The sequence below is a fragment of the Lipotes vexillifer genome, unplaced genomic scaffold (assembly GCF_000442215.2).
Source record: "Lipotes vexillifer unplaced genomic scaffold, Lipotes_vexillifer_v1.1 scaffold437, whole genome shotgun sequence".
In the NCBI taxonomy this organism is placed as follows: domain Eukaryota; kingdom Metazoa; phylum Chordata; class Mammalia; order Artiodactyla; family Lipotidae; genus Lipotes; species Lipotes vexillifer.
The window spans coordinates 1,002,576-1,028,448 of NW_006785990.1; the positions used below are offsets into that span (position 1 = coordinate 1,002,576).

Below are 25,873 nucleotides of genomic sequence, written 5' to 3' on the forward strand. Positions count from 1 at the left end.
GTTTTGATGGGTATACTATAGCTATAAAGTAGAGTACTCTTGTTTTCAGAAAGTAAAGACTAAGGTATTTGGGAGTAATCAGCATTAAGTCTACAACTTACTCTCAAATCATACATACACACACATATCCCCAATGAGAGGGGAGCCCATTTTGACCCCCATACGTCATTTAGTAATGTCCAAGATATTTTTGGTTGAAATGGAGGCGCACAGAGCAGGGGAAAACAGGACTAGCATCTGGTGGGTAGAGGCCAGCGATGTTGTTAAATATCCTCCAATGTACAGGGCTACCCTCCACAACAGCTTTATTCAATCCAAAACATGAGCTAAGAAAGCCTGATAGGTAAGGAGGAAAATTTGCCACTACAAGACGTGGGCCACCTCTCTACCACTCAGAAATGAGGTCATTAGTGCCTTTAATCAGAATGCAGAAGACCCAGATACTCCCACTGACCTATCAGCTACAGGAGGGTATTTCTATTATAATGGAGAAATGGAACAACTGCTGAGTACATTTCCTATGCCCACCTACCTAGTGACCCCTGCCTTTCCTTTTTCTCTGGAGATTTGGGGGATAACCTACATAAAACTCCTTGGAGAACTGAGCTTATCCCTTTTTACATCGAAAACATGAATCCTGATTTCTCACATATGAAACAAATCTATTCATTCCACTCTGTTAATCTATAAGTGCTTAAAACTTTGATCCCATTTATTTCCTGTATTCCTTTAGACTCATCAAAACTCAATAGGTTAAATTCCCACTATTTCCGTATCTCGATGGTTCTCTCCTTTTAAACAACGCTTAAGTAGTCTTTTAGCTGTCTTGAAGACAAATGGATGACCTATTTATTTTAAGAGCTAGGGATTTTATACTGCTTAACTTCTTGCTGCTCTCTTCCTGAAGGAGGCTTCTAAATTCTTTACCTAGATATTTTCATAAGGATACATAACTTCCATGGGATCTAAAGCATTTTTTATTACTTTTTACTAAAGTACTATAACACTGTGGATCAAAGTCTCATTTTTGAATCTTACTGATCCACCTAAATAGTAGTAGTATCTAAGTGAAAAAATTCTGACACAATTCCACTTAAAGAGGGTTTTGGGCAAATCTTTCAATAGGAGGTTTAAAAGGAAATTAAAACATTTACTGAAGCCTCTTTGGGGATTAAATCAGGACTATTGTTTTAAGGCAGGCTTTACTTATATTACATCTTTTAAATGAGTTCAATCTCATAGCTCTTTTGGTTTCATAAATTAATAATGATTTTCTTAATTTTCCTCTGACACTATCCATCAACAGTAAATAGGTCTTCTGCCTACTTGGTTGCATGACCTGATTTACTTTAGGCCGGAGAGATTCCTTCGTAATCGGGTCAAGTACATGTACACTGCTGCCTCCTAAGTTGTGTTAGTAGGAAAGAAATATATCCAATATTAAGTTTAAAACTAAGTTTAAAAAAATGAACATAAATAAGTACATATGAACTTGAATACTGAATTAACATACACAAGATAAAAACTACTTCAAAACTTTTGAACACATTACTATGACTTCATCATTAGTGAAATAATCTAAAGACAAAAAGAAATGGAAAGAAATTTTAACTTCACTTAGTTTATTTACTGTTCATAATAATATTGGTTATAATTTTAAAAGTAATGTGTGCTGTAGAATAAAGCAAGAAAGCTAAGTACCAAATTCTGAAATGTTAAATTTGAAATGAAACTATCAGTATGAACTCAGTTTATTTTTCAATGTATTTCATAGCTCTGTCCAGTGAAAGAGCCTAGAAGCAATGAACACACCCAGCACTTAGTTCTGGGTTTCTAAGTACTAATCCCCACAAAAAGAACCAAGGATCCTTGGATGGGTCCATGACTGAAAGCACAAGATAAGTCTGGGTCATCTTTTGTGCAGAAAGCAAAAGAAAAGCTCAAAGATGATGGGTCTATATCAAAAGGACACAAGAAATGGCTTGAAATGGTTTACTCTGGCCAAATCTATTATAAATACACTTAATAAGTAAAAATTATTGAGTCTGTAGTGACAGAAGTTCGGGGTTGGGATGGGGAGGAAGAAAACTCCTTTTTACAAAATTCCAGTTATTAAATGTAGAAGAAATCACAATTAGAAAACTCACCATTCTGTAACTGTCAGTGTAATAACTGATGCAGGCAAAGATCAACAATGGATGCTAAAATGATGAGGTAAAACAATAATGGGGGACAGAATATTCACATGCTGCCAGAGTCACACCCAGAAGCTTACTGATTAAATTATAAAAGGAAAAACATACTTTTATTTTGGGGAGATCCAGTGGTCACAACCTTCAATAGGTGGTCAAACAATTTTGAGTGGAATAACCAGGTATTACATACCTTCCGATGTGATGCAACATACACAATGTTACTTTGAGGCATTCTTGCCAAAATATGTTTAACCTCAGCCTAATCAAACGTAGAGACTTACTTCCAGTGTTCTATGACACCATACTACTTTAATATAGTGGAGTAACAACTTACATCATCAGGAAACAATCAGATAAATTCTGAATGTGAAACATTCTACAAGACAGATATCCTGGACTCTTAAAAGCAAAAAAAAAACAAAAAAAAACTAGTACCATGGGGAATTTTAAAAAGATGAAGGGACTGCTCAAGATTAAAGAAACATAACAAGTAAATGATTATAGTTTGGGGAGAAAAACAGCACTAAAAGACATTTTGGAGACAGCTGAGGAAAACTGAATATGGACTGGACATAGGATTATATCAAAGAATTACTATTCTTAAGTATTATAATCATATAACCTCAGTTAGGTATGAGATTGTCTTTTTTCTTAAGAAATGCATGCTATCTCAACAACTTTCAAATACGACAGGAAAAATGTTATATAATACACACACACACACACACACGAAGAGAAGAGAAAAAGGGGAAGAGGAAGGGGACTGTGTAATTATGACGATTTGGTGGGGGGGTGGGGATCAATCTAGATAGAGGAATATAGTTATTCATCACATTTTTTTACACTTCCTGTATATTTTAACTTTTTATAATAAAAAGTTGAGGTGGGAGAAATAAAGTAGAATGCTTTAAAGGACTCAGGAAACTCTTCCAGGGTGTCTACAAAGACAAAACCATTTTCACAATAATAATATGTTGTTTGCCTTTTTCACTTCATTGATATTTGTAGGGATGGTGCAAAAGCAATGCTGGGTACAGCTGTTGGTGTCTTAGCATGAATCAAGGCAGGGGTTCTGAACTGTATATGAGTAGTCATATTTTTCACTGCTACACACTTCATAGTTAAAAAATAAAATGCCAGTTTCACATAAGAAAAAAGCCCTTGATAAAGGAGTGAAAATTACTGATTAAATCGTAACCCTAAGTGCACTAATGGTCTATGTGACAAAACCAGTGTGCCTAAAACACTTCTGTTGCATATAAAGTGTGGTTGTATGAAAAAAAAAAAAACACTACTGGCTCAAGTTTCAAGCTGAACTAGCCACTTTTTTTCTGAACACCATTCTTTACTTAAAAGACTGACAAACTATGCTTATACAGACTTGGGTATTATGCAGACATCTTCTCAAAAATGAACAAAGTAGGCCTGTCATTGCCAGTCATTTTCCCTGAAGTATTTTCTGCCAATGAAAAAATTTCAACTTTTAAGCAAAAACTAAAATTCTGGAGAACTGTGAACCTGATAGCTTCCCAATACTTAAAAGACTTTTCTGATGAGTTTGGCAGTGATATTAATGATATTTTTGATACTGTATAATGAAGTGTGTCACCATTGAAAAATTTAGATAAATCAGTCTAACCAGTATTTTCCAAATGACCAATGTATAATGTTACAAAGCATGCATGTGTAAAAGATCCATTCAAAGGCAAGACAGACCAACAGATTTTAATGCAACATTATGAAAGGTTCACTGGCACGGTTTTAGACTCCAAGTTACAACTAATCTTTAAGAAGCTCCTGGGGTAGGGACTTTCCTCGTGGTCCAGTAGGTGAGACTCTGCGCTCCCAATGCAGGGGATGCCTGGGTTTGATCCCTGGTTGGGGAACTAGATCCCACATGCCACAACTAAGACCCGGCACAGCCAAATAAAAATAAAAATAAAATAAAATAAATAATTGAGTAAGTAAGTGGATAGATAGATAGATAAATAAATAAATAAATATTAGAAAAGAAAAGAAAAACTCCCGGGGCTTCCCTGGTGGCACAGTGGTTAAGAATCCACCTGCCAATGCAGGGGATATGGGTTCGAGCCCTGGTCCGGAAAGATCTGACATGCTGCGGAGCAACTAAGCCCATGCATCCCAACTACTGAGCCTGCGCTCTAGAGCGCACAAGCCACAACTACTGAAGCGTGCACGCCTAGAGCCCATGCTCTGCAACAAGAGAAGCCATCAAAGTAAGGAGCCCACACACCGCAACGAAGAGTAGCCTCCACTCGCCGCAACTAGAGAAAGCCAGTGCGCAGCAACGAAGACCCAACACAGGCATAAATAAATAAATAAATAAGATTATTTATTTATTTATTTATAAAAGAAAAAAAGAAACTCCCATTTTTTTCAATTTTGGTGTAATGTCAACGAAGAATGTCCACAATTATCTGAAAAAGCTACTTAAAATACAACTACTTATCTATGTGAGGCTGGATTTTCTTCATATTTTTCAACTAAAACAACAATGAAAAATACTGAATATAGAGGATATAAGAATCTAACTCTTTTAAAAAAATTTATTGAAATATAGTTGATTTACAATGTTAGGTTAATTTCTGCTGTACAGCAAAGTGACTCAGTTATATATATTCTTTGTCATATTCTTTTCCATTATGGTTTATCACAGGATACTGAATAGAGTTCCCTGTGCTATACGGTAGGATACTGTTTATCCATCCTAAACATACTAGTTTGCATCTGCTAATCCCAAAGAATCTACCTGTCTTTTACTAAGCCAAACTTTATAAAGAGATTTGCAAAAAATGTACAATAATGCTACTCTTCTCACTACTTTTTTTAAGAAAATAATTCTCGCTAAAATGTTATATTAACATGTAATGGGTTACTGTTAAGTGAATTATTAATAAGTATCTTTGAAATATGTTTTCACTTCCAATTTGATAAATATAACATATATAATCAAAAGCTTTCTGGGATTCTTAATAAAATTTTAAGAATGTGAAGTAATCCTGAGACCAAAAAATGTATAACTTTTACACTAGAAATCAACACATGCCATACACAATTTTATAAACCAAAACCTCACCTAAGCATTAAGGGCTATAGCCATTATACCACACTACCCTGGCCCCTGGCTCCAGAGCAAGTTAGTTCTGTTGAAATGAGCATTAAGCATTTTTTTTTTCTGGTGGGGGGTGAGCACCTGGGGCTGCAAAAGTATAACACAATCACTCTGAAAAGATTCCTAACTGGCTGTTTACAGAGGTAAAAGAATAAAAATAAAACGAGGCCAGATAATATGGACACACTCATTCTTTAGTTGCTTAAAAGTAGTTCAATCTACAAAAAATGTCAACAACTTCTAACTGCAATTTTCAATAATAAAACTGTTTAACACTATACAAGGTATTTAAGTAAAGGCATTTTTTTAAAAAAAGGTAAAGTCAAGCAAATTATTCTCAATACCTATGCTGGACCATATTAAAATGACTTATATAATGCATAAGAATGAAGCTGGACCCTTAACTTACACTATATACGGAAATTAACTCAAAATGGATCAGTGACCTAAATGTAAAACCTAAAACTATAAAACTTAGAAGAAAACATAGGGAAAAGGTACATGACATCCAATTTGACAATGATTTCTTAGATATGACACCAAAAGCACAGGTAACAAAAGAAAAAAATAGATAAACTGGACTTCACTGATATTAAAGCACACTATCAAGAAAGTAAAGACACAATTCACAGTATAGGAACATCTATGTGCAAATTATGTATCTAATAAGACATTCATATATAAAGAACTCCTATAACTCAACAATAAAAAACCAAACAACTTGATTCAAAAATGGGCACTGAATAGACATTTCTCCAAAAAAGATATACAAATGTCCAGCAAGTACATGAAAAGATGCTCAACATCAATAATTAGGAAAATGTAAATCAAACCACAATGAGATACCATTTCCCACACATTAGGATAGCTATTATCAAAAAAAAAAAAAAAAAAAACTCAGAAAATAAATGTTGGTGAGGATGTGGAAACATTGGAAACCTTATGCATTGCTAATATGAATATAAAAATGGTGCAGTCAAGGTGGAAAACACTTTGGCAGTTAAACAAAGACCTACCATATGTCCCCAAAATTCCACTCTAAAGTATCCAAATCAATTGAAAGCAGGGACTCAAACAGCCAAAAAGTGAGAACCACCCAACTGTCCATCTACAGATGAATGGATAAACAAAATTTGGTATTCAGCCATAAAAAAGAAACATTCTGATATATGTTACAACAGGGATGGACCCTGACAACATAATGCTTAGTGAAATAAGCCAGGCACAGATAGACAAACACTGCATGACTCCAATTATATGAGGCACCTAGAATAGGCAAATTTATAGAGACAGAAAGTAAAACTGTGTTTACCAGAGGCTGGGCAGGTCAAGGTGGAGTTATTGTTTAATGTGTACAGTGTTTTTGTTAGAAATGATGAAAAAGTTTTGGTTATAGGTAACGGTGACGGTTATACAACACTATGAATGTATTTAATGTCACTGAACTGTACACTTGCATATAATAAAGATTATGTTATATATGTTTTACCACACTTCAAAAAATGGTTACAATGCTTTGAAAAAATAATTTACATATATCCTTTGAAAGACAAAATTTAATTGCCATGATGTTTGTTAGTAATTTTTAAATAAAAAAAGAGTTGAGCCCTCCAACAATAATACAAATCACCGATAGTGCTTTACTTACCCGTTTGGGGCCACTAAAAATCTTTCTGGTATTTTCCTTTGATTTATCTCCTTGTTTATTTGGGGGCTTCTTCACACTTTCAGGCACACCAGGCAAATCCTCTGTAAAATCCAAGTTTTCTGAAATGGTAATCAAAACTAGCTAGCTTTCTATTATTTCAAATTATCTACCAGACAACCTATGAACATTTTGAGGAGAAAGAAGCATACTGTGGGGAGAAAAAAAAAGGAATAAAAGCACCACAGAGTTGACAAAATACTCCAATGATATTAAGTTTCATTCTCCCGTGCTCCACTCCCTCCTTGTCCCCTACTCTAAAAGAAAATCAGAAACCTAGTTGCTGTGTATGTGCTCCAGTTTCACTGGCAAAATCAATTCTTTTCCAGAATAATTTGTTCTTCAAAGTTCATATAACTGCTAGTTATCTATCAACATTAACACTGGCATGGTCTAGTTTAAACACACACACACACACACACATCATCATCATCATCATCATCAGGTGATATGCACCTGTAACATTTTTCTAGAATTTAAGTACACTGAATCATGTTGGCCTTCAAAGAATGCCTGCTTACATCTGAAGAGGCCACATTTAAAAAAAAAAAAAAACCCAAAAAAGATATAGCTATCCTTGGCAAAAGATACAGAATGACCTAGTACAATGTAGTTCAGTGGTCTGTGGTACTCCCACAAAACTAACCAAAGGATTACACTAATTTCCAAATGGCTATATTTTTTTCTAGCCTAAACGAAAACAAAAAAGAAAAAAAAGGTACTTCCCTGGTGGTCCAGTGGCTAAGACTCCACGCTCCCAGTGCAAGGGGCCCAGGTTCGATCCCTGGTCAGGGAACTAGTTCCCATGTGCATGCCACAACTAAGAGTTTGCATGCCACAGCTAAAGATTCTGCATGCCACAGCTAAAGATCCCGCATGCCGCAACTAAAGAGGCTGCACACGGCAACGAGGATCCCGTGTACAGCAACTAAGACCCGGCACAGCCTAAATAAATAAATAAATAAATAAATATTTTTTTAAAAATACGAAGACTTTTCTCTGTCCCAACCCTTAAAAATGTTTGCTGTTTCATACAGTGTATGAAGACTCAGATTCCAACTTTGGATATATCAATCAAACAGTCTCTAATTTTTAAACATTATTTGGTATCAACATGACGTTTTTCAAAGGGAGCCTAATGATTTAGGATAACTTGCTATCAAGGTTAGGATAAGAGCTAAGAAGGCTGTAGCAGGACTGGAGCTCAGGTTTCAGTACATAATTACTAACCATCTTCCTGAGAAAGCAAATGTAAAGCTGTCTACCCAGTCATATCTCAAGTGACTAGCAAGGCTGCAGCAAACTTCACTTCTTCAGAAGCAATTCAACACAACGTTGAATTCTGAAAATACTCTTTATTTTTTTGCAGTGGGGAGTAAGGCGGGCTCCTAGGGGCTACGCCTGTGTAATTCTAGTTTTAGCGATTCTAATCTAGCAAACCTATTTTTAGGCCAAATGAAGCAAAATGGTAGGTAGCCTCAAGTATGACACACTCTATAAGAGAATCTATATGTAAGAATACTATGGGATCTTTAGTTGCAGCCTGTGGGCTCTTAGTTGTGGCATGAGGGATCTAGTTCCCTGACCAGGGATCAGAAGCCAGGTCCCCTGCATTGGGAGCATGGAGTCTTTTTTTTTTTTTTCACATCTAAATAAATTTATTTATTTATTTATTTTTGGCTGCATTGGGTCTTTGTTGCTGTGCACGGGCTTTCTCTAGTTGCGGCAAGCAGGGGCTACTCTTAACTGCTGTGCGTGGGCTTCTCATTGCGGTAGTTTCTCTTCTTGCAGAGCACAGGCTCTACGCGCGTGGGCTTCAGTGGTTGTGACTCACAGGCTCTAGAGCACAGACTCAGTAGTGTGGCGCACGGGCTTAGTTGCTCCGCAGCATGTGGGATCTTCCTGGACCAGGGCTCGAACCCGTGTCCCCTGCATCAGCAGGCGGATTTAACCAACTGCGCCACCAGAAAAGTCCCGGGAGCGTGGTATCTTAAACACTGGACCACCAAGGGAAGTCCCTACTATGATAGTTCTAATTCACCATAATGACTCTTGTTCTATGACCCTAAAAGGACAAAAGCTCTATTTAACAAGTAAACTGATATAGGAAAACTGTATTTAGTTAAATAAAATAACTATAACCCCTGTATCCCAGAGGCTTTCACATACTCTTTGTTACTCAACAGTCAATCCACTTCACAAAGCCCTTGTCAAGTAGTGACTTACTCATAGCAAAGCTAACCTATTTCTTTTGTTTGTCTCTCAGTGGAGACTATCAACTCCTCAAGGACTTCAAGTCATTACTGGTCCTACTATCTTAAGGGACAAATTAATTTTTCACTGTTAAGAGTGTAAAAATACTTAACTAGCACTTTTTAATTTTATTAAGTCAACTTACGAGGATGATTCTTAAGATTTAACCTTAACTTCATAAATTTAAGATTTCTTTAGAATGTTTTTTAACATTTATTGATTGATTAGGCTTTTTTATTTTAATTTTCTAATACTTCCCTCATTACAACCACCTAGTATCAATATAGTTCTAAATGACCAAAATCTATCCTTGTCTCCATTGCATTTAGTTTTTCAAAACTGAAACATTAAGATGTTCATCATCCCTACACACACACACACACACACACACACACACACACACACACACGGACACACACTAAAATTCTCAAGTGCTAATGGTAGAATTAAAATACAAATATGAAAAGACTCCCCAATTTACAAACTGGTTCCTTACAAGGTGGGACTTTATTAACATTTAAATGCCGTTATCTTTGGATAAGGTAATCTTTGGCACTAAATAGGTACTCCCATTAAAATTAAATGTAGTAACAAGCTAAAACTGAGTATCCAGGAGGAAACTAAGTAGCTGTTACTTAAGCCTGAAAAACACGTTTACTTGTAGTTTTTTTTTAAGTCTTACCTGCATTATTAGTACTAGACTGACTGTCCTGGGAATTATCACTGCTTTCTGGAGGAGGCTGCAAGGAGGGTGATGGAGCCGTTTTAGATCTTTTTTTGTTTGTCTTTCTTTCCACTTGACAGTCATCATCTTCATCATCTTCACTTTCACTGAGATCATCAAAGCCAAAATACTTAATTTTGTAATTAGAACTCCCAGAACCTCCTTCATCACCTCCTGTCTCATCATGATCTTCAAAACCAAAAAATTCAAGTTTAACGTCTTTTTTAGATTTAGTATTACTAGGTCGAAATCTAGTAGTGGTCTTAGACGTTGCAATATCTGCTTTTTTTCTTAGCCGGCCAGCTTCTCCCAAATCTGCAGGAGTTGATGCAGTGAACTCATCCATGCTGCGTTCCATAGTATCCTGTATGGTAACATTACAAACTGACAAGCAAGATGGATGTAAAACAGTATAATCTCTAGTCCGTCCAACCGTCCCTCTAAAACTGGTCCCACAACTTACACTGCCTTTTTTTGCCTGATTCAGGCCATCTTTACTTGATTCACTGTTTGCTTTGGCTAAGCCCTGACTGGTGCCGTCCATTAGCTTATCAAAATTTGATGCTCCTTGTGAGGATTTTGCTTTATTGGCCCTACAATACGTCCTACAGTTGCTTGGCCTAAGAACACTTTGCATGATGTCTTCCTCAATGGCTTCATTTAGATTTTCCAACCGATTTTTAAAATCCTCATCCTTCATCTCCAAAAGAGGATCACTATCCAAACTTAAAATACAATCTTCTGATCTGCTATCTTCAAAGTCATTATCCCATTCATACAAACCAGTTCTTACAGATCCCTTGATTGAAGATGTTTCTGATGGAGATTCTGACCTTCTTCCAAGCTGGGAGTTCCAAGTATCATTTGTTTCTTTGATTTCATCAGCTTTATATCCAGAAGCCACTGTAGTTTCTGCATTGGGTTTCTTAGTACTGTCTTCAGCATTTTTGTAAATATGGTGACTATTTTTTTCATGTTCTTCACTAAAGTTCTCCACTTTATCTATAAAAATGAAAAATAAGTCAAAGGATAAAAATATGAGTGACAGCAATGTACAAGTTAACAAATAAAAGGGACATCTGGTTAATTAATAGTACAATTAATTATGAAATAATTGCAAAAATTTTAAATTGTGAAAAAAATAAATGTTTACATATCTGATAATTCCCCTTCCAGTATACAGCTCTCATGTCTTCCAGTGACCTCTACCTAGGCATCCAAGTCCCTTAAAATTGTTACCCTAAACTCAAGAGATTTCAGCAGTGTTAAACAACAGGATCAATTCAGAATGACATATAAATAACTCAGCCAAACCTTCTAAGACATACTACGGATTTTTCAAATAAAAATGTTTAATCACTGTAAAGCAATTATACTCCAATAAAGATGTTTAAAAACTATTTAATAGAACCTTAACAATGTCACACAATTAATGAAATCATTCTGGCAGTGTCTATTCCTCTGGGGTAGGGTTGCCCATATGGCATGCCAGCTCTGTCTAGAAACCTGTTCCAGGGTCAGGTTTCTTTATTTCTGCTTTCCATTCTTTTTTCTAATCCTAAAAGCCATACAACTTCAAGGCTTTTTTTTTTTTTTTTTAAAACAGTGGCTCTGATGCCTAAGTTACATGGCTACAGTTGCTATTTATCCATATCAGCCAGTGGTAAATCTTAAACTGCCTACTCATTTTGTACTTGGGAAATTCATTTTTGTTGTCTTTATCATCAGAAATATTTTTTAAATTTTTCTAAATAAGATGGAAATGTGATTCAAACTGGTACTACAATTAATTCTCCAAGCACTTGTTAGTAGGAAAAGTCGGGTTAAATGTTTATGCCAGGGGCTTCCCTGGTGGCGCAGTGGTTGAGAGTCCGCCTGCTGATGCAGGGGACACGGGTTCGTGCCCCGGTCTGGGAGGATCCCACATGCGGGGGAGCGGCTAGGCCCGTGAGCCATGGCCGCTGGGCCTGCGCGTCCGGAGTCTGTGCTCCGCAACGGGAGAGGCCAGAACAGTGAGAGGCCCGCGTACCACAAAAAAAAAAAAAAAAAGTTTATGCCAAATAATAAAATTACCAAAAAACGAAACAAAACAAAAAAACACCTACATTTAAGAAAAGTCATTTACAAATCTCAATTAACAAACCATCAAATAAAAGCAAAGGGATGCTTTACATGAATTCACTGTACAATTTTTAATGCTACCCAATGGGTGTAAATTAATTTATATTTACTTACCTCTACAAGGCAACTAATTTATAGGTATACCTGTTTTATTCTTGAATATTTTCCAACCAAAGGCAAGGAACTATAGTTTTCATAATCTCAGAAGTACCAAATCAGTAAGTATACAATACTGAAAAGCTAAGAATTAAAAGCTGACTCTGGCATCTGATACTTTCTTAAAGGGGCAGAAGCAAAGCCAAGTTTAAAACCAAACCTGAAGAAATGATACCACTGCTCTTATAACAAGTGGAAAGAGCACTAGTAGCTGAATTTGGAGGCTTGTGTTGCCCTAACCAACTAGCCCTACAGAGCTCAGGCAAGACCCTTAACTTTGGGCGTTTTCCTGAGGGCTTCAATTTCCTCCTGTGCTCAAAAGGGAAGCCACTGACCCATACTACTTTACAGCATTATTAAAGGAATTATTTGCTAAAAAATGACTATGGGAATGCTTTGTATGCCTAGCTACACAGACGTCTATGAGATGTCACTAAATGTTATACCACACCACTTTTATAGTTACATAGCATTCTACTGTCTTAATGTCACAAAATTTATTTAAGCTGTTTCTAATTGTTTTATGTAATAAACATCCTTCTGACTTATAAAAAAAAGGTTATGTTACAGTAAACTTTATTATCCACGTTTTTAAAAATTACTACTTCAAGTTTTACTTACCACTCCCATTTCCCCTAAAGTCAGAGAATATGTGTTGTGTTTTAACAGTTACTATTCTCATGGGCTGCCTTTCATATGTAAATCTAACTCTGTTGTGAGTATACCTTATAAATTTAAGTGCAGAGTAATAAAGAGGCTTAGAGAAAGAAGTATTGTCACTAAAAGTTATGTCACTAGTAAATACAATTTATTCATGTATTCAATTATACAGCATAAACAATCCTACAGATGAATTTTTAAAGTATATTATATAATTTTTAAACTTCAGAAATACACTGCACAGATAAAAACTAATTTAATCAACAAAGAGTTCTGCACAAGAAAAGCTATCTAAGTTTTCCACAACAGTATTCTGATATATAAAATAAATGCTTTCTACAGTCCTTCATCATTTAGGTCTTCAAGAAATATTCTTAACTATACCTTCAGAAGAGAAAGCAAGGTTATCTTGTCCTAAAATGCAAAATAGCAATTACTTTCAACTGCCCTCCTTCCTCAAACATCCCAGCTTCCTTGTCAGATAAACTCACTTTATATCTCAAAACATCAAGGGTGGGGAGGGGAAATAAAAATGAGTTGGGTTTTTTTTCTTTTAAAATGGCTTTTATTGAGACACTTTTAGGGCTTCTGCAACATTTCTACTTTGAAATCTTTATTTCCAGTTCTTAGGTGGCTAAATTCTTTACTGTATGCCAACAAGGCTCACTCACACCATTTTAGCAAGGAAGCATACTCATCTATCTTTGCTCAAATGTCCAACCTGGTATGCCCCCACACCTCTTTCTTTTTGTAAACAGAGAAGATAAATATCAGTATTTACTCTGTTTTAATCTAAACCAGCTATATAAACAGAAATGTATTTCTAGCAAAGATAACAGTTTAGGAGTTAAACAGATGAGTGCCAGCTCTGCCACTTAGTGGCTAAAATGACCTTAGGCAAGTCACCTTAACTTGGGACAGGGACTTCCCTGGTGGTCCAGTGGTTAAGAATCCACCTTCCAATGCAGCGGACTCGGGTTCAATCCCTGGTCAGGGAACTAAGATCCCACATGCTGCAGGGCAACTAAGCCTGCACGCCACAACTACTGAGCACGCAGGCCAAAACTAGAGAGCCCACGCACCACAACTACAGAGCCCATGCACTCTGGAGCCCACGCACCACAACAAGGAACCCACAGGCCAGAACGGAGGATCCCACGAGCCGCAACTAAGACCTGACGCAGCCAAAAATAAAATAAAATAAACATTAAAAAAAAAAAGAAGTTGGGACAATTTCTTCATCTGAAAAAATGAGCTAATAAAATCTGTCTCAAGGACAACTTGAACAGATAAAAGAAGATAATGTATCTAAGGATATATGCAGGTTACAGAACATCACACAAATGCAAATTATCATAGCTGTTACAACTCTGCCACATATAAAATATATTTTTAATAATCTTTTAGTGAGACACTTCTTAGTGGAATTTAACCTGTATGTTCATCAACATTCCCTTAGGTCCTGTGTCTATCAGCTTCAAGCAAGGAATCCAAAACTACATTCTAAGGCCTATTCTTCCTCAGCCTGAAGGGTGAAGATTGGATAAGTAGAAAGTTTTTAGCAGAAGACTTAGCCTAGCGCCATCTGCAAAGATACTTAATAAATGCTTTTTAATATCACTAGATTTTAGTATCACTGGATAGGTACTCAATCTTTTGCATATTCGGTATTACACAAGGGAGGGAATTTAGCATAATAAAGGCTATGTGGAATTTGAGAAACATGGTATTGAACCACACAGCTAAGACAATAACTAGATGTGTTAAAAATTTGGCAAGTCGAATTTCCTCTCTGAGCCTCATTCTGCTTATCTAAAAAACAGTAAGCAACCTCACATTAAAGATTAATTAAATGCCTATTATTCCCTTAAGATTCTTAATTTTGAAAGGAAATAGATGATTCCCTTAAAAATAAAAACACATCAGTACTTGCAATAATGAGTATATATGGGTTTATGCAGGAAAATAATCAGGTGGGATAATTTAAGGCTTCCATATGTAAAGTGAACTCTGAAGTATTTAAAAAGTGGGAAGGGAGGTTTGATCAGAGATTTATGAAATGATTTCATGGGTTCTGCAAACCTTGTGACACCGTGTGAAAAAAATGCCTGTGCACACATTTTTCAGGGACAGTATCTATAATTTTAGCCAGTTTTCAAAAACTCCAAAATACATTTTTTAATTGGTAGATGACAAGAGAAGGAGCAAAATATCTGTGGGAAATCAGTATATGTTAATTGCAGAATTTCAAATCCCTATGGGAAGGATTATTCAATAATGTGTACTGGAACATCTTTTATCTTTAACCATAAAGCAAAAGAAATTTCATCAAAATTAAATGTCCATATATACACTACCAAACGTTAAGGTAGATAGCTAGTGGGAAGCAGCTGCATAGCACAGGGAGATCAGCTCGGTGCTTTGTGACCACCTAGAGGGGTGGGATAGGGAGGGTGGGAGGGAGGGAGAGGCAAGAGGGAAGAGATATGGGAACATATGTATATGTATAACTGATTCACTTTGTTATAAAGCAGAAACTAACACACCATTGTAAAGCAATTATACTCAAAGATGTTAAAAAAAAAATTAAATGTCCATTAGAAAACCACTATTTAGGGAATTCCCTGGCAGTCCAGTGGTTAAGACTCCACACTTCCACTGCAGGGAACACAGGTTCGATCCCTGGTCAGGGAACTAAGATCCCACATGCTTCAGCGCAGCCAAAAAAAGAAAAGTTTAAAACACACACACACACACACCAAAAAACGCTATTTAAGAGAACTACCATACCAGAGAGAGAGAGTGAGTGAGTGTGTGTGTGTCTGTGTGCGTCTGTGCAGGGGCGGGGGTGGCTGGGGCAGGGTGGGGGGTTGATTATAACTATGTAAAGAATGCCCCAACTCAATAAGACACCCAATAAAAATTTAAAATAGAAAAATGATCAAGAGACTTGGACTTGACCAGTCACTTGATAAAAAAGGATATTCAATAAACATATAAAATATAAATATATTAACTGACATTCATTGGTTATTAGAAAGATGCAACTGAAACCATAATGAGATGCTACTAACAACCAACGAAAGAGTTAAAATTCACAGTGCCAAGTATTGCAGAGGAGGTAAAGCAACTTCAACTGCTCAGAATGGAAATGGGAACAACCACTCTGGAATTATCTACAAAAGCTAAACGTAACAGTTATCCTATGACCCAGAAATTCCACTTCAAAGTACTTACCTAAAAGAAATGTATGCATACGTGCACTAAACGACTTATTAAACTTAACCATATGAAACTTCCACTTTTAAAATAATCAAGTATTAGCGATTCTACGTGGTTCAACATAAGGGAAGTACACTTATGACGTCATTCCAAAACAAAGAAATATAAATATCCATTAACAGTACAATCAATAGTGGTCTATTAATACAAAAAAATACTGCAGAGCAATAAAAATTTCTGTAGGAGCATATCTTAGTACAATCACTACAGAGAGCAATTTGGTAATACTTTTTAAAATTAAAAATGTACATATGAAAGAAATAGACTGACCCTGAAGCAAGCTGTTTTATTTACTCTACAAATAACTCTCCATGAGTATGAATAACATAAGCCACAAGGAACATTGTTTCCTGATTTCTGCTTTCATAAACAATACAAATACCTATCAATAAAGAACTAACTAAATTATCATACAGCCACATGTCTGAATACTATACAGCTGTTAAAAAGAATGAGGCAGGTCTACAGATATGGTTACCCTTAGGGAAAGGGATGACAGAAGGATAAAGGGAAAGTCTTCCATACCTCTTGAATTTTATATTGTCTATAGTCTATTCAAAAGCCTTAAAAGTAAAAATTAACCAAAAAAACAAAAAAAAGTAAAAATTAACAAAGGTACATATTAAGTACCTTAAACTGTTAACAGTGATCCTATAGTTATCTTTTTTTTGGAGTGCTGAGCTGTTAAAGAATTATATTTATGGGCTTCCCTGGTGGAGCAGTGGTTCAGAGTCCGCCTGCAGATGCAGGGGACACGGGTTCGTGCCCTGGTCCACAAAGATCCCACATGCCACGGAGCAGCTGGGCCTGTGAGCCATGGCCGCTGAGCCTGCGCTTCCAGAGCCTGTGCTCCACAACAGGAGAGGCCACGACAGTGAGAGGCCCGCGTACCGCAAAAAAAGAAAAAAAAAAAAAAAATTATATTTATGTATGAAATACAGTGTCTGGAATTTGCTTCAAAATAATCCACTGTTGAAAGGGAGTAGGTGGTAATAAAAATGAAATAAGACTGACTATGAATTGATGTTTATTGAAGATGGATATACACACACACCTGTGTAACTGTATGCTAGTTTGTATATACAAACAGCATATATACTACCTTCACCCTTCTTAGAAGTGAAGGTATTTCCTTTCACTTTTCACTAAACCCATCATTTTATAGATAAAGAAAAGGCAGCCCAGAGAGGCCAAAGACGACAAAGGCTGCCAATTAAACCAATGACCAAGAGATCTCATAAAAAGAACCATACCAAATTCTAATACATATTACACTACCTCTAGTGGTGGCTGCTGAAAATTGAAATACTAAAGCAGATAAACCATCTTAACCCACATTATTATAAGGGGTCTAGATGAGATGAAGAGGTTAAAATCTAATGTGTTGGGCAAATTGCAATGAGTATCACCTGATGTGCTAAATACTAAATTTAAACAAAAACCTTTGACTTCTAAGGTAGAGATGATAGAGAAGTGACTTTGGAGACCATGACCCATGAAATACAGTTGAGGTACCGAGAAAAGTTTAATTTGTGTGTGTGTGGGGGCGGGGGGGGATGTGCCACCATTACATGGCAAGCTGCCTCTAATTTGAGTGGCTGTCATGCAAAGAGAGAACAAACTTACTCAATGTGTAGAAATCATTCAAATTCATAGAAACTAAAAGGACTGATGAGCATTAAAGGTCAACTAGAGGGACTTCCCTGGTGGTCCAGTGGTTAAGACTCTGCGCTCCCAACGCAGAAGGACCGGGTTCAATCCTTGGTCAGGGAACTAGATCCTGCATGCCTCAACTAAGAGCCCACAGGCCGCAACTAAAAGATCCTGCATGCCACAACTAAAGATCCCACACGATGTAATGTAGATCCTGTATGCCACAACTAAGACCCGGCACAGCTAAATAAATATGTAAATATAAATAAATAAATATTTTCTTTAACAAATCAATTAGAGCTGTCCAATGAAGGGGATGCCTAGGGAGGAGAGTGTACTCCCTTGTCATAAAAGAAGTATTTGATAAAATGGGACTACATCAAAACCAGTAACTTCTGCTCTGCAAAAAACACTGTTAAGAGAATGCAAAGACAAGCCACAGAGTCAGAGAAAATGTCTGCAATAAATATGTCTGATACAATACTTGTACCCAGAATAAAGAACTCTCAAAATTCAGTGAGAAAATAAACAACCCGATTAAAACTGAGCAAAAAAATGTGAGCGGAGGGCTTCCCTGGTGGCGCAGTGGTTGAGAGTCTGCCTGCCAATGCAGGGGACACGGGTTCGTGCCCCGGTCTGGGAAGATCCCACGTGCCGCGGAGCGGCTGGGCCCCTGAGCCATGGCCGCTGAGGCTGCGCTTCCGCAGCCTGTGCTCCGCAACGGGAGAGGCCACAACAGTGAGAGGCCCGCATACCGCAAAAAAAAAAAAAAGTGAGTGGATGTCACCAAAGAAACTATACTCTTACCAAATAAGTACATGAAAAATGATCATTAGTCATGAAGGAAACGCAAAAGGCTGATTTCCTTAATATACTAAGAATTCAGGGCTTCCCTGGTGGCGCAGTGATTAAGAATCCGCCTGCCAGTGCAGGGGACAAGGGTTCGAGCCCTGGTCCAGGAAGATCCCACATGCCGCAGGGCAGCTAATCCCGTGCACCACAACTACTGAGCCTGCACTCTAGAGCCCGCGAGCCACACTACTGAGCCTGCATGCCACAACTACTGAAGCCTGCATGCCACAACTACTGAAGCCCGCGTGCCTAGAGCCTGTGCTCCGCAACAAGAGAAGTCACCACAATGAGAAACCCACGCAACGCAATGAAGAGTATAGCCCCTTCTCGCCACAACTAGAGAAAGCCCGGGCGCAGCAACGATGACCCACCGCAGACAAAAATAAACTAATTAATTAACTTAAAAGATTTCTATGAAAAAAAATATATATGCTAAGAATTCTTACACATTGATAAGTCCAATGAACGTCCCAGCAGAAAAAGCAGGTAGAGACACATAAAAGCAATCAATAGAAAAAGAAATAGAATGAATTAGTAACTTATGAAAAGACACTCAATTTCATTCACAATTAAAAATCAGAGTACACAATGTTATATAATAATTATACTTCAATAAAGCTGGAAAAAGAAAGTAAAACAATTGAACTACATCCTTATTAAGCCCTCAATATGTGCCCAGTACTGTCCTAAATACTTTCCATCTATTAATTCATTTGATCTCTTAGCAACCATCTGATGAAGGTACTATTACAAGTTCACAAGCTTTTATCCACAATTCTAATATCTAAAAAGCTCTGAAAACAAAGTTTTCTCATAATGCATTTTGAAGCAAAACCTGACCTCACCTAAGTGAGGCTACCGATAGTATTTTCTTTTCCTGAAGAAACAGCTGTCTTGATTAGACTGCTGCCTAGCCCCTGACCGGTGTTAATGTAAAACACATACACTTTCTAAATTCCAAAATAATCCTAATTTCAAGACAAATCTGGCCCCAAAGGTTTCAGATAAGGAAATGTGAAGCTGTATCCCATTCTGCAGATGAGGAATGGTAGATTTCAGTTAGTAGACAGTTGACAGCCACATAGTTAAGTGGTGTTTATTGTCTGAAAAATAAAGCAACTTTTTAAAGAAAACAAAAACACTGGAAGCAACCCAAAGGTCTGACATCTACAAGGAACTGGTTAAGAAATTACAAAACACAGGGAAATTGACACACCATGCAGCAGTATTTTTAAATAAAAAAGGGAGGGAGGCCAGAAAGAAAACTTTCATATACTGACACAGAATTATTCCCAAGATATATTAAGTGAAAAAGCAAGGTACAAAACAGCACGTTATCATTTTGTAGATCTAAGTACACACACATATATGCAACTGTTTGTATTGCTTGTAGGTGCACAGCATATATCAGAAAGGGTAACAAAATTATGAATGGTCGATCACTCCAAGAAGAGCTGAGACAACTGGAGAAAGGGGCTGCGAAGCTTTTAACCACTATCATTTTGTACCATGTGCAGATAGATTTTTTTAATTTAAATTTTTAAAACATAAAGATGTATATATTCTAAAGCAGAAAAAATTAAACCCCCCAAATAAACATTTTTTTTCTACTTTCAGCTAGACAAAGTCCAAAGTTAGACAGAATGATATGCTAGGAAGAAAAAGCCACACTGTTAAGTGGGAAATTTGGCAATATCAACTGAATATTTAAATGTATATGCTCTTTCAATTCTAGATGTTTCAACTTCTAGAAACATCTTCTGCCACTATACTGACAACATGACTCTCAAAATCGTAAGTAGAATGATGTTCCAAGTAGCATTTATTTGTAATAGCAAATGACTATAAACAGCCAAACTACCCCTAAGAGACTAAAGTATGGTACATCCATATAATGGAAAACCATGAAGCTGCTAAAAAAGAACAAGGTAGATTTATAAATACTGATGTGTACATCTTAAAGACCTTTCTGTGTTTTTTTTTTTTTTTTTCGCTACGTGGGCCTCTCACTTTGTGGCCTCTCCTGTTGCGGAGCACAGGCTCTGGATGCGCAGGCTCAGCGGCCATGGCTCCCGGGTCCAGCCGCTCCGTGGCATGCGGGATCTTCCCGGACCGGGGCATGAACCCGTGTCCCCTGCATCGGCAGACGGACTCTCAACCACTGCGCCACCAGGGAAGCCCTTTCCGTGTTTTTTAAGGCACAATACACTATACACACACAGTATACACAGATATATATCATGCTCCCATTTATGTGTTTGTTTTTAAGGATACATAGATTTATATGCTGTGCATATTAAAGATTATGAAAGTCTATGTAAGAAAGTGTTAACAGCACTTGCTTCTGTGAAAAGGAACTGATTTTTCACTGTCAATGAAGGTATGTGGCTATCTATCAAGGGCACTTAAAAACTCACAGGAAAAACATGGCACATCATCCTCAGTGGATCAGTTTTACTCAAAGATTTAGAAGGTAAAAAGTACTTAAAAAATTAAGCATTTCAAGTGGTAATTTAAAATGTTTTTATATTTTATAAATCATACCTATCAAACACACAGCCCACATGTAATTTTAAAGATAAAACAGCAAATATAAAACAACTTCAGGGACTTCCCTGGTGGTCCGGTGGTTAAGAATCTGCGCTTCCACTGCAGGAGGCACGGGTTCAATCCCGAGTCAGGGAACTTAACATCCTGCATGATGCGCAGCATGGCCAAAAAAACTTCAAAAGCAGCATTCAGCTGGGCCCACTACACAGAGCAGTCCAAGTCAACTCAACTTCCCCTCAGTCCCCATCAACATTACATTCTCTGTAATGACTTCTAATCCTGTATTTTCAAATAACATTTATATGCTGAGTCGCAAGTTTATCATCGCTAACCAAGACTTCTTATCTAAGTTCCATACCAGCAGATCCTGCTGCCTCTTGAACATATCTCACAAATATCTTAAACTCAATGTATCCAAAACTGAATTCACAAACTTCCCCTCGTAAATGTCCCCTTATCTCAATGAATGATACTACAACGTACTCAGTTGCTCACATCAGATACCTGGGATTCATTCTTGATGTCTCCTTCCTTATAGCCCACATCACAAAGCAGGTTCACTTTTATCCTTTCCCAGTGCACCAGCAGGTCTCAAGTCAAATGTCAGTCTTGCCCCCAGGCCTCACTCACACCAGGTAAATTAGCCTATATTTCACAGCATCCTATATTTTTCTGTCATTTTCTGCAGAAAATGTTTGTCTTTATTCAATCTGTCTTATTCTTTACTCAATCCATCTTGCCCACTAGAATGTGAAAAAGCAAGATCTTGTTCATGGACATACACCCAACACCCGGCATACAGAAGACACTGAAATTATAGCTAGATGGTTGGAAGGAAGGCATCCCCACAACTACTTATGAAAAATTCATCCTCCTCTACCACCAGAGGTCTGAAAAAGTTGAGGACTATTTCCTAAAGAGTCAAGGGCTGAACCATAAAAATTACATGCATCATCTTGTTCTAAATTCTAAGAATATGGAATACATGTTGAAAATGCTCTGAAAAACAACAAGCATTACAAAAATGTGTTGCCATTGTTTTAGAAATACTTATTTATCATAACCAGCAGAAGTCAACAGTTCCATCCCTAGAGGACAAAGACTATGCTTACGGTTTTCTTGTACCAGCTCATGGCTGGTATTCAACCTGGATCTGAGAAGAAACTTATTAGTGATTACCTGCACTTGTGTTACTGCTCAAACCCTAAGAATGAACCTCCTTTCACAAAGAAACTCCTTTACAAGAAACTAAAGCTCTACTTTAAAACAAAATGTATTTACTTGAAATTACAGTGTCTCTCAGAATTTGCATATTGTTAAATTTCCATACAGAACAAAAAATTAACAAACAAGATACCTATTAACTATAAAAATAAGGTCAGCTTTCTTCAGTAAGTATTATAGGTAGTTTGGCCTCTATGCTTATTAAAAAGAAAATTACTTAAACAGAGGCAAAAGATAATCCATAATTTGTTGTCAAAGTTATTTCCAACATCAAGAGGAAACCCATTGTATAGTGACAGTCTGTTATTTTAAATATAAAGCTTTAAATATGATAAAATTAAGTTCACTCACATCAGAATACAGCAGCACTGTAAGAAAAGAACACTTTGGATGTTTCTCAGATTTCCACTTAATAGTTCAAGGTATTCAACTTCTCTGAACTATGCTTTACCCCCTCTAAAATGGGAATAACGCCTGCCTTAAATAGTTGTGATTAAAGAGCAACTGATATATAAAGGGCTTAGAACAAAGTAACAACAGGCATCTTCTCCTCTTCTTTTTATTTTTTCTTTTTTGGCCAGCTTTGCAACTTGCAGGAGCTTAGTTTCCCAACCAGGGATCGAACCCGTGCCCCCTGCAGTGGAAGCGCAGAGTCTTAACCACTGGACCACCAGCGAAGTCCCTTATCCTCTTCTCTTAAAAGAAGCTGATTTCAGGTACGACAGGTATATTCTGTATGACAAATACATTCAATATCTAAATGAAGGCAGGTAACTCTTGCTGATGCTGTACTTGCAGAATTCTTTAGTAATCCTTATTAATCACCTGTACTTTATCCAATGAGTAGATGACAATCTCCTCTCAGGTCACAAGTTCCTGGCCTACTTTAAGCTTTCAGGACTAGAACAATTCATTTCCCTTTCTAAAAACCATCTTCAGTTCTAAATCAAAGTTGCTAATTTCCTGACAGTAACAGCCCTCTAACTTATACTCAGCACAGCTTTAAGCAAATGGGAAAAATTGTATTGGCTACAAAGACAGTCATGCAAATTAAGAGCCTATGCCATAGTTATCTCAATATTTGGCAGGAAATGTAGACTGAATCCCAGCTGGCTAGCAAGGAAAGTGTGCCAAATAGAAATACAAGTCTTTACACACTTTATTCTGGAGCCCAGATTAAAAACCTGTAGCAGAAAGCACAAAGATGGAAAATAGAAGTAGCTGCATATAAAAGGCAAGAGAAGCTTTCTTTTACCCCTAATGCACATAGCCCTGGATTCCAAACTTTATAAGAATACTCCAAGATCTCTCAAAAGGTCAAAGTTTTAGGCCCTGCTAAAAGTCATTTTTAAGTGTCGCACTTGTTTGAGGATTCACTGGCTTTAATGATAACTGCAACTAAAGTATCTACAGATAAAATAACAAATTCTGAAGCTGCTTTAAAATAATCCAGGAGAGGGACTTCCCTAGTGGCACAGTGGCTAAGAATCCGCCTGCCAATGCAGGGTACACAGGTTCGAGCCCTTGTCTGGGAAGATCCCACATGCCGCACAACTACTGAGCCCTCGCACCTAGAGCCCATGCTCCACAAGAGAAGCCACCGCAGTGAGAAGCCCGCACACCGCAATGAAGAGTAGCTCCCACTCACCCAACTAGAGAAAGCCTGTGCTCAGCAACAAAGACACAACATAGCCAAAAATAAATAAATAAAATAAAATAAATTAAAAAAAAAAATCCAGGAGGCAGAGAGAGTAGTGTCTACAATAGATGGAACAAGATTTGCCATATACTGACAACTGTTGAAACTAGAAAACAGGTACATGATGTTCTTTTTAACATTCTATTTTTGTGTGTCTGAAAGTTCCACACTAAAAAGTTTTTTTTCTTAAATCAAGGTTAGGATGTAACTCAGTCCTTCCCTGCAGTTCTCATTCAGTTTGTAATCTTGCTTCTGGTTCCCTTACCCACCAAGCACCTATTTGGAAAACAGCAACCATCATATTTTATCATGACCTCATTCTGGGTTTCCTCTTCAAATAAGCCATAATCTTAAAAAGCACTATCTGGTATGAAATATTTAAAACAAAGAATTTTAATAGTACCTAAAAATTAACCACATACTCCCCCATAAAGAGATCTACTTTAAAACTTAATGCCAGGAGATATGATATAATAAGTCTGAGCTTGGATAAATCCTTTTCACTGATGTGATATAATTCTGCAGCAAAAATGGTATGAATGAGCAGGAACATTCCACTGGAAGGATACCAAAGAAACTGACTTGTGCACTTTGAACAGAATAATCATAAAATTTCCTGTACATGACCTGCAAAGAATTTCTGAGACCAAAATAGGTGTACAGCACTTTTATCTGAAGTCCAAAATTTTATCATTCTCAAAAGATCTCTTATTCAAAAAAGGTTTAGGAACCACTCTAGATTTCCAGAGACTCCTTTTATCAAAACCTTAGGTTTGAATTTCTAAACTTCAACTAAAATCAGAAGGTTTTCTGAATGATAGCAAAGGCAATGACAGTCTGACAGACATAATGCAAGAAAAGAATCTAGGCACAGAGAAATGCCCAAATTTTAGAGAAGATGGGCAAAAAAGGAAGCTCATAATGTATAGACGTATTCTCAGAACTATAACCAACTTATAAACATGAACTTATAAAGGGTTTATAAGAACAATAACTTTTACATCTTAGGGATAGGATAAGACCATGAGAATTAAATGCACTCCTTCAAAGTTCCCTTCTTATCCTACAGCAAGCTACCAGGGTTGCTGCAGCTCTGGATGGGCAAGGGAGAGGAGAAAGTAAGAAATATTTATAGTGATACACCATTCCCTTTCTACTAAGGGTGCCTTGTGAAGAAAGAAGAGGAACAAGATGTTCTTGAACATCCATTTTCTCTATTTTAGTATATATTTTCCCCTCACAAACCCATTATAATGGAGTTTGGAGTCCCAGTCAGTCCACAGTATCAGCACCAGAACTACAATTTAGCTACATTATACTGGGAAGCTAATACCTCATTTCTACAGAAAATTATGTTTCCAGTTCCTAGTGAACAACTTCAAATGGCACTCTGGATATATATAGATGTAACATGAACAAAACTATATAAGCAATTGATGCCTATGAATATTTCACTTCCAAGTTCCTGTTCCCCCTGTACCTAAACATTTATCCTATTGATGATACCCTCTGCCTGCCAGTGATGCCCCCCTCTCCTCCAAAGACAGCACTTGGGGAAGCTTGTGTCTGCGCACCTTGACCAGTTTCACCACTTCCCCAGGCTCATCTTCCCTCCTCCAGCCTATCTGTCCCATACTGAGGACAAGAACACTGGATAACTGACTGG

The 25,873-nt window shown here is 37.1% G+C and overlaps 1 protein-coding gene across 2 annotated transcripts in view; it reads right to left on the reverse strand.

Annotated features, from left to right (window-relative positions):
* Positions 1-25,873, reverse strand: part of WAPL (WAPL cohesin release factor) — a 72,243-nt gene that overhangs the window by 41,121 nt on the left and 5,249 nt on the right. For both annotated transcript variants that reach the window (XM_007458351.1, XM_007458350.1), the window contains 2 exons: positions 9,969-11,012; positions 6,977-7,077 (listed from right to left, as the gene is read on the reverse strand). In XM_007458351.1, the coding sequence (XP_007458413.1) occupies positions 6,977-7,077; positions 9,969-11,012 (1,145 nt within the window). The remainder of the gene's footprint in view (positions 1-6,976; positions 7,078-9,968; positions 11,013-25,873) is intronic.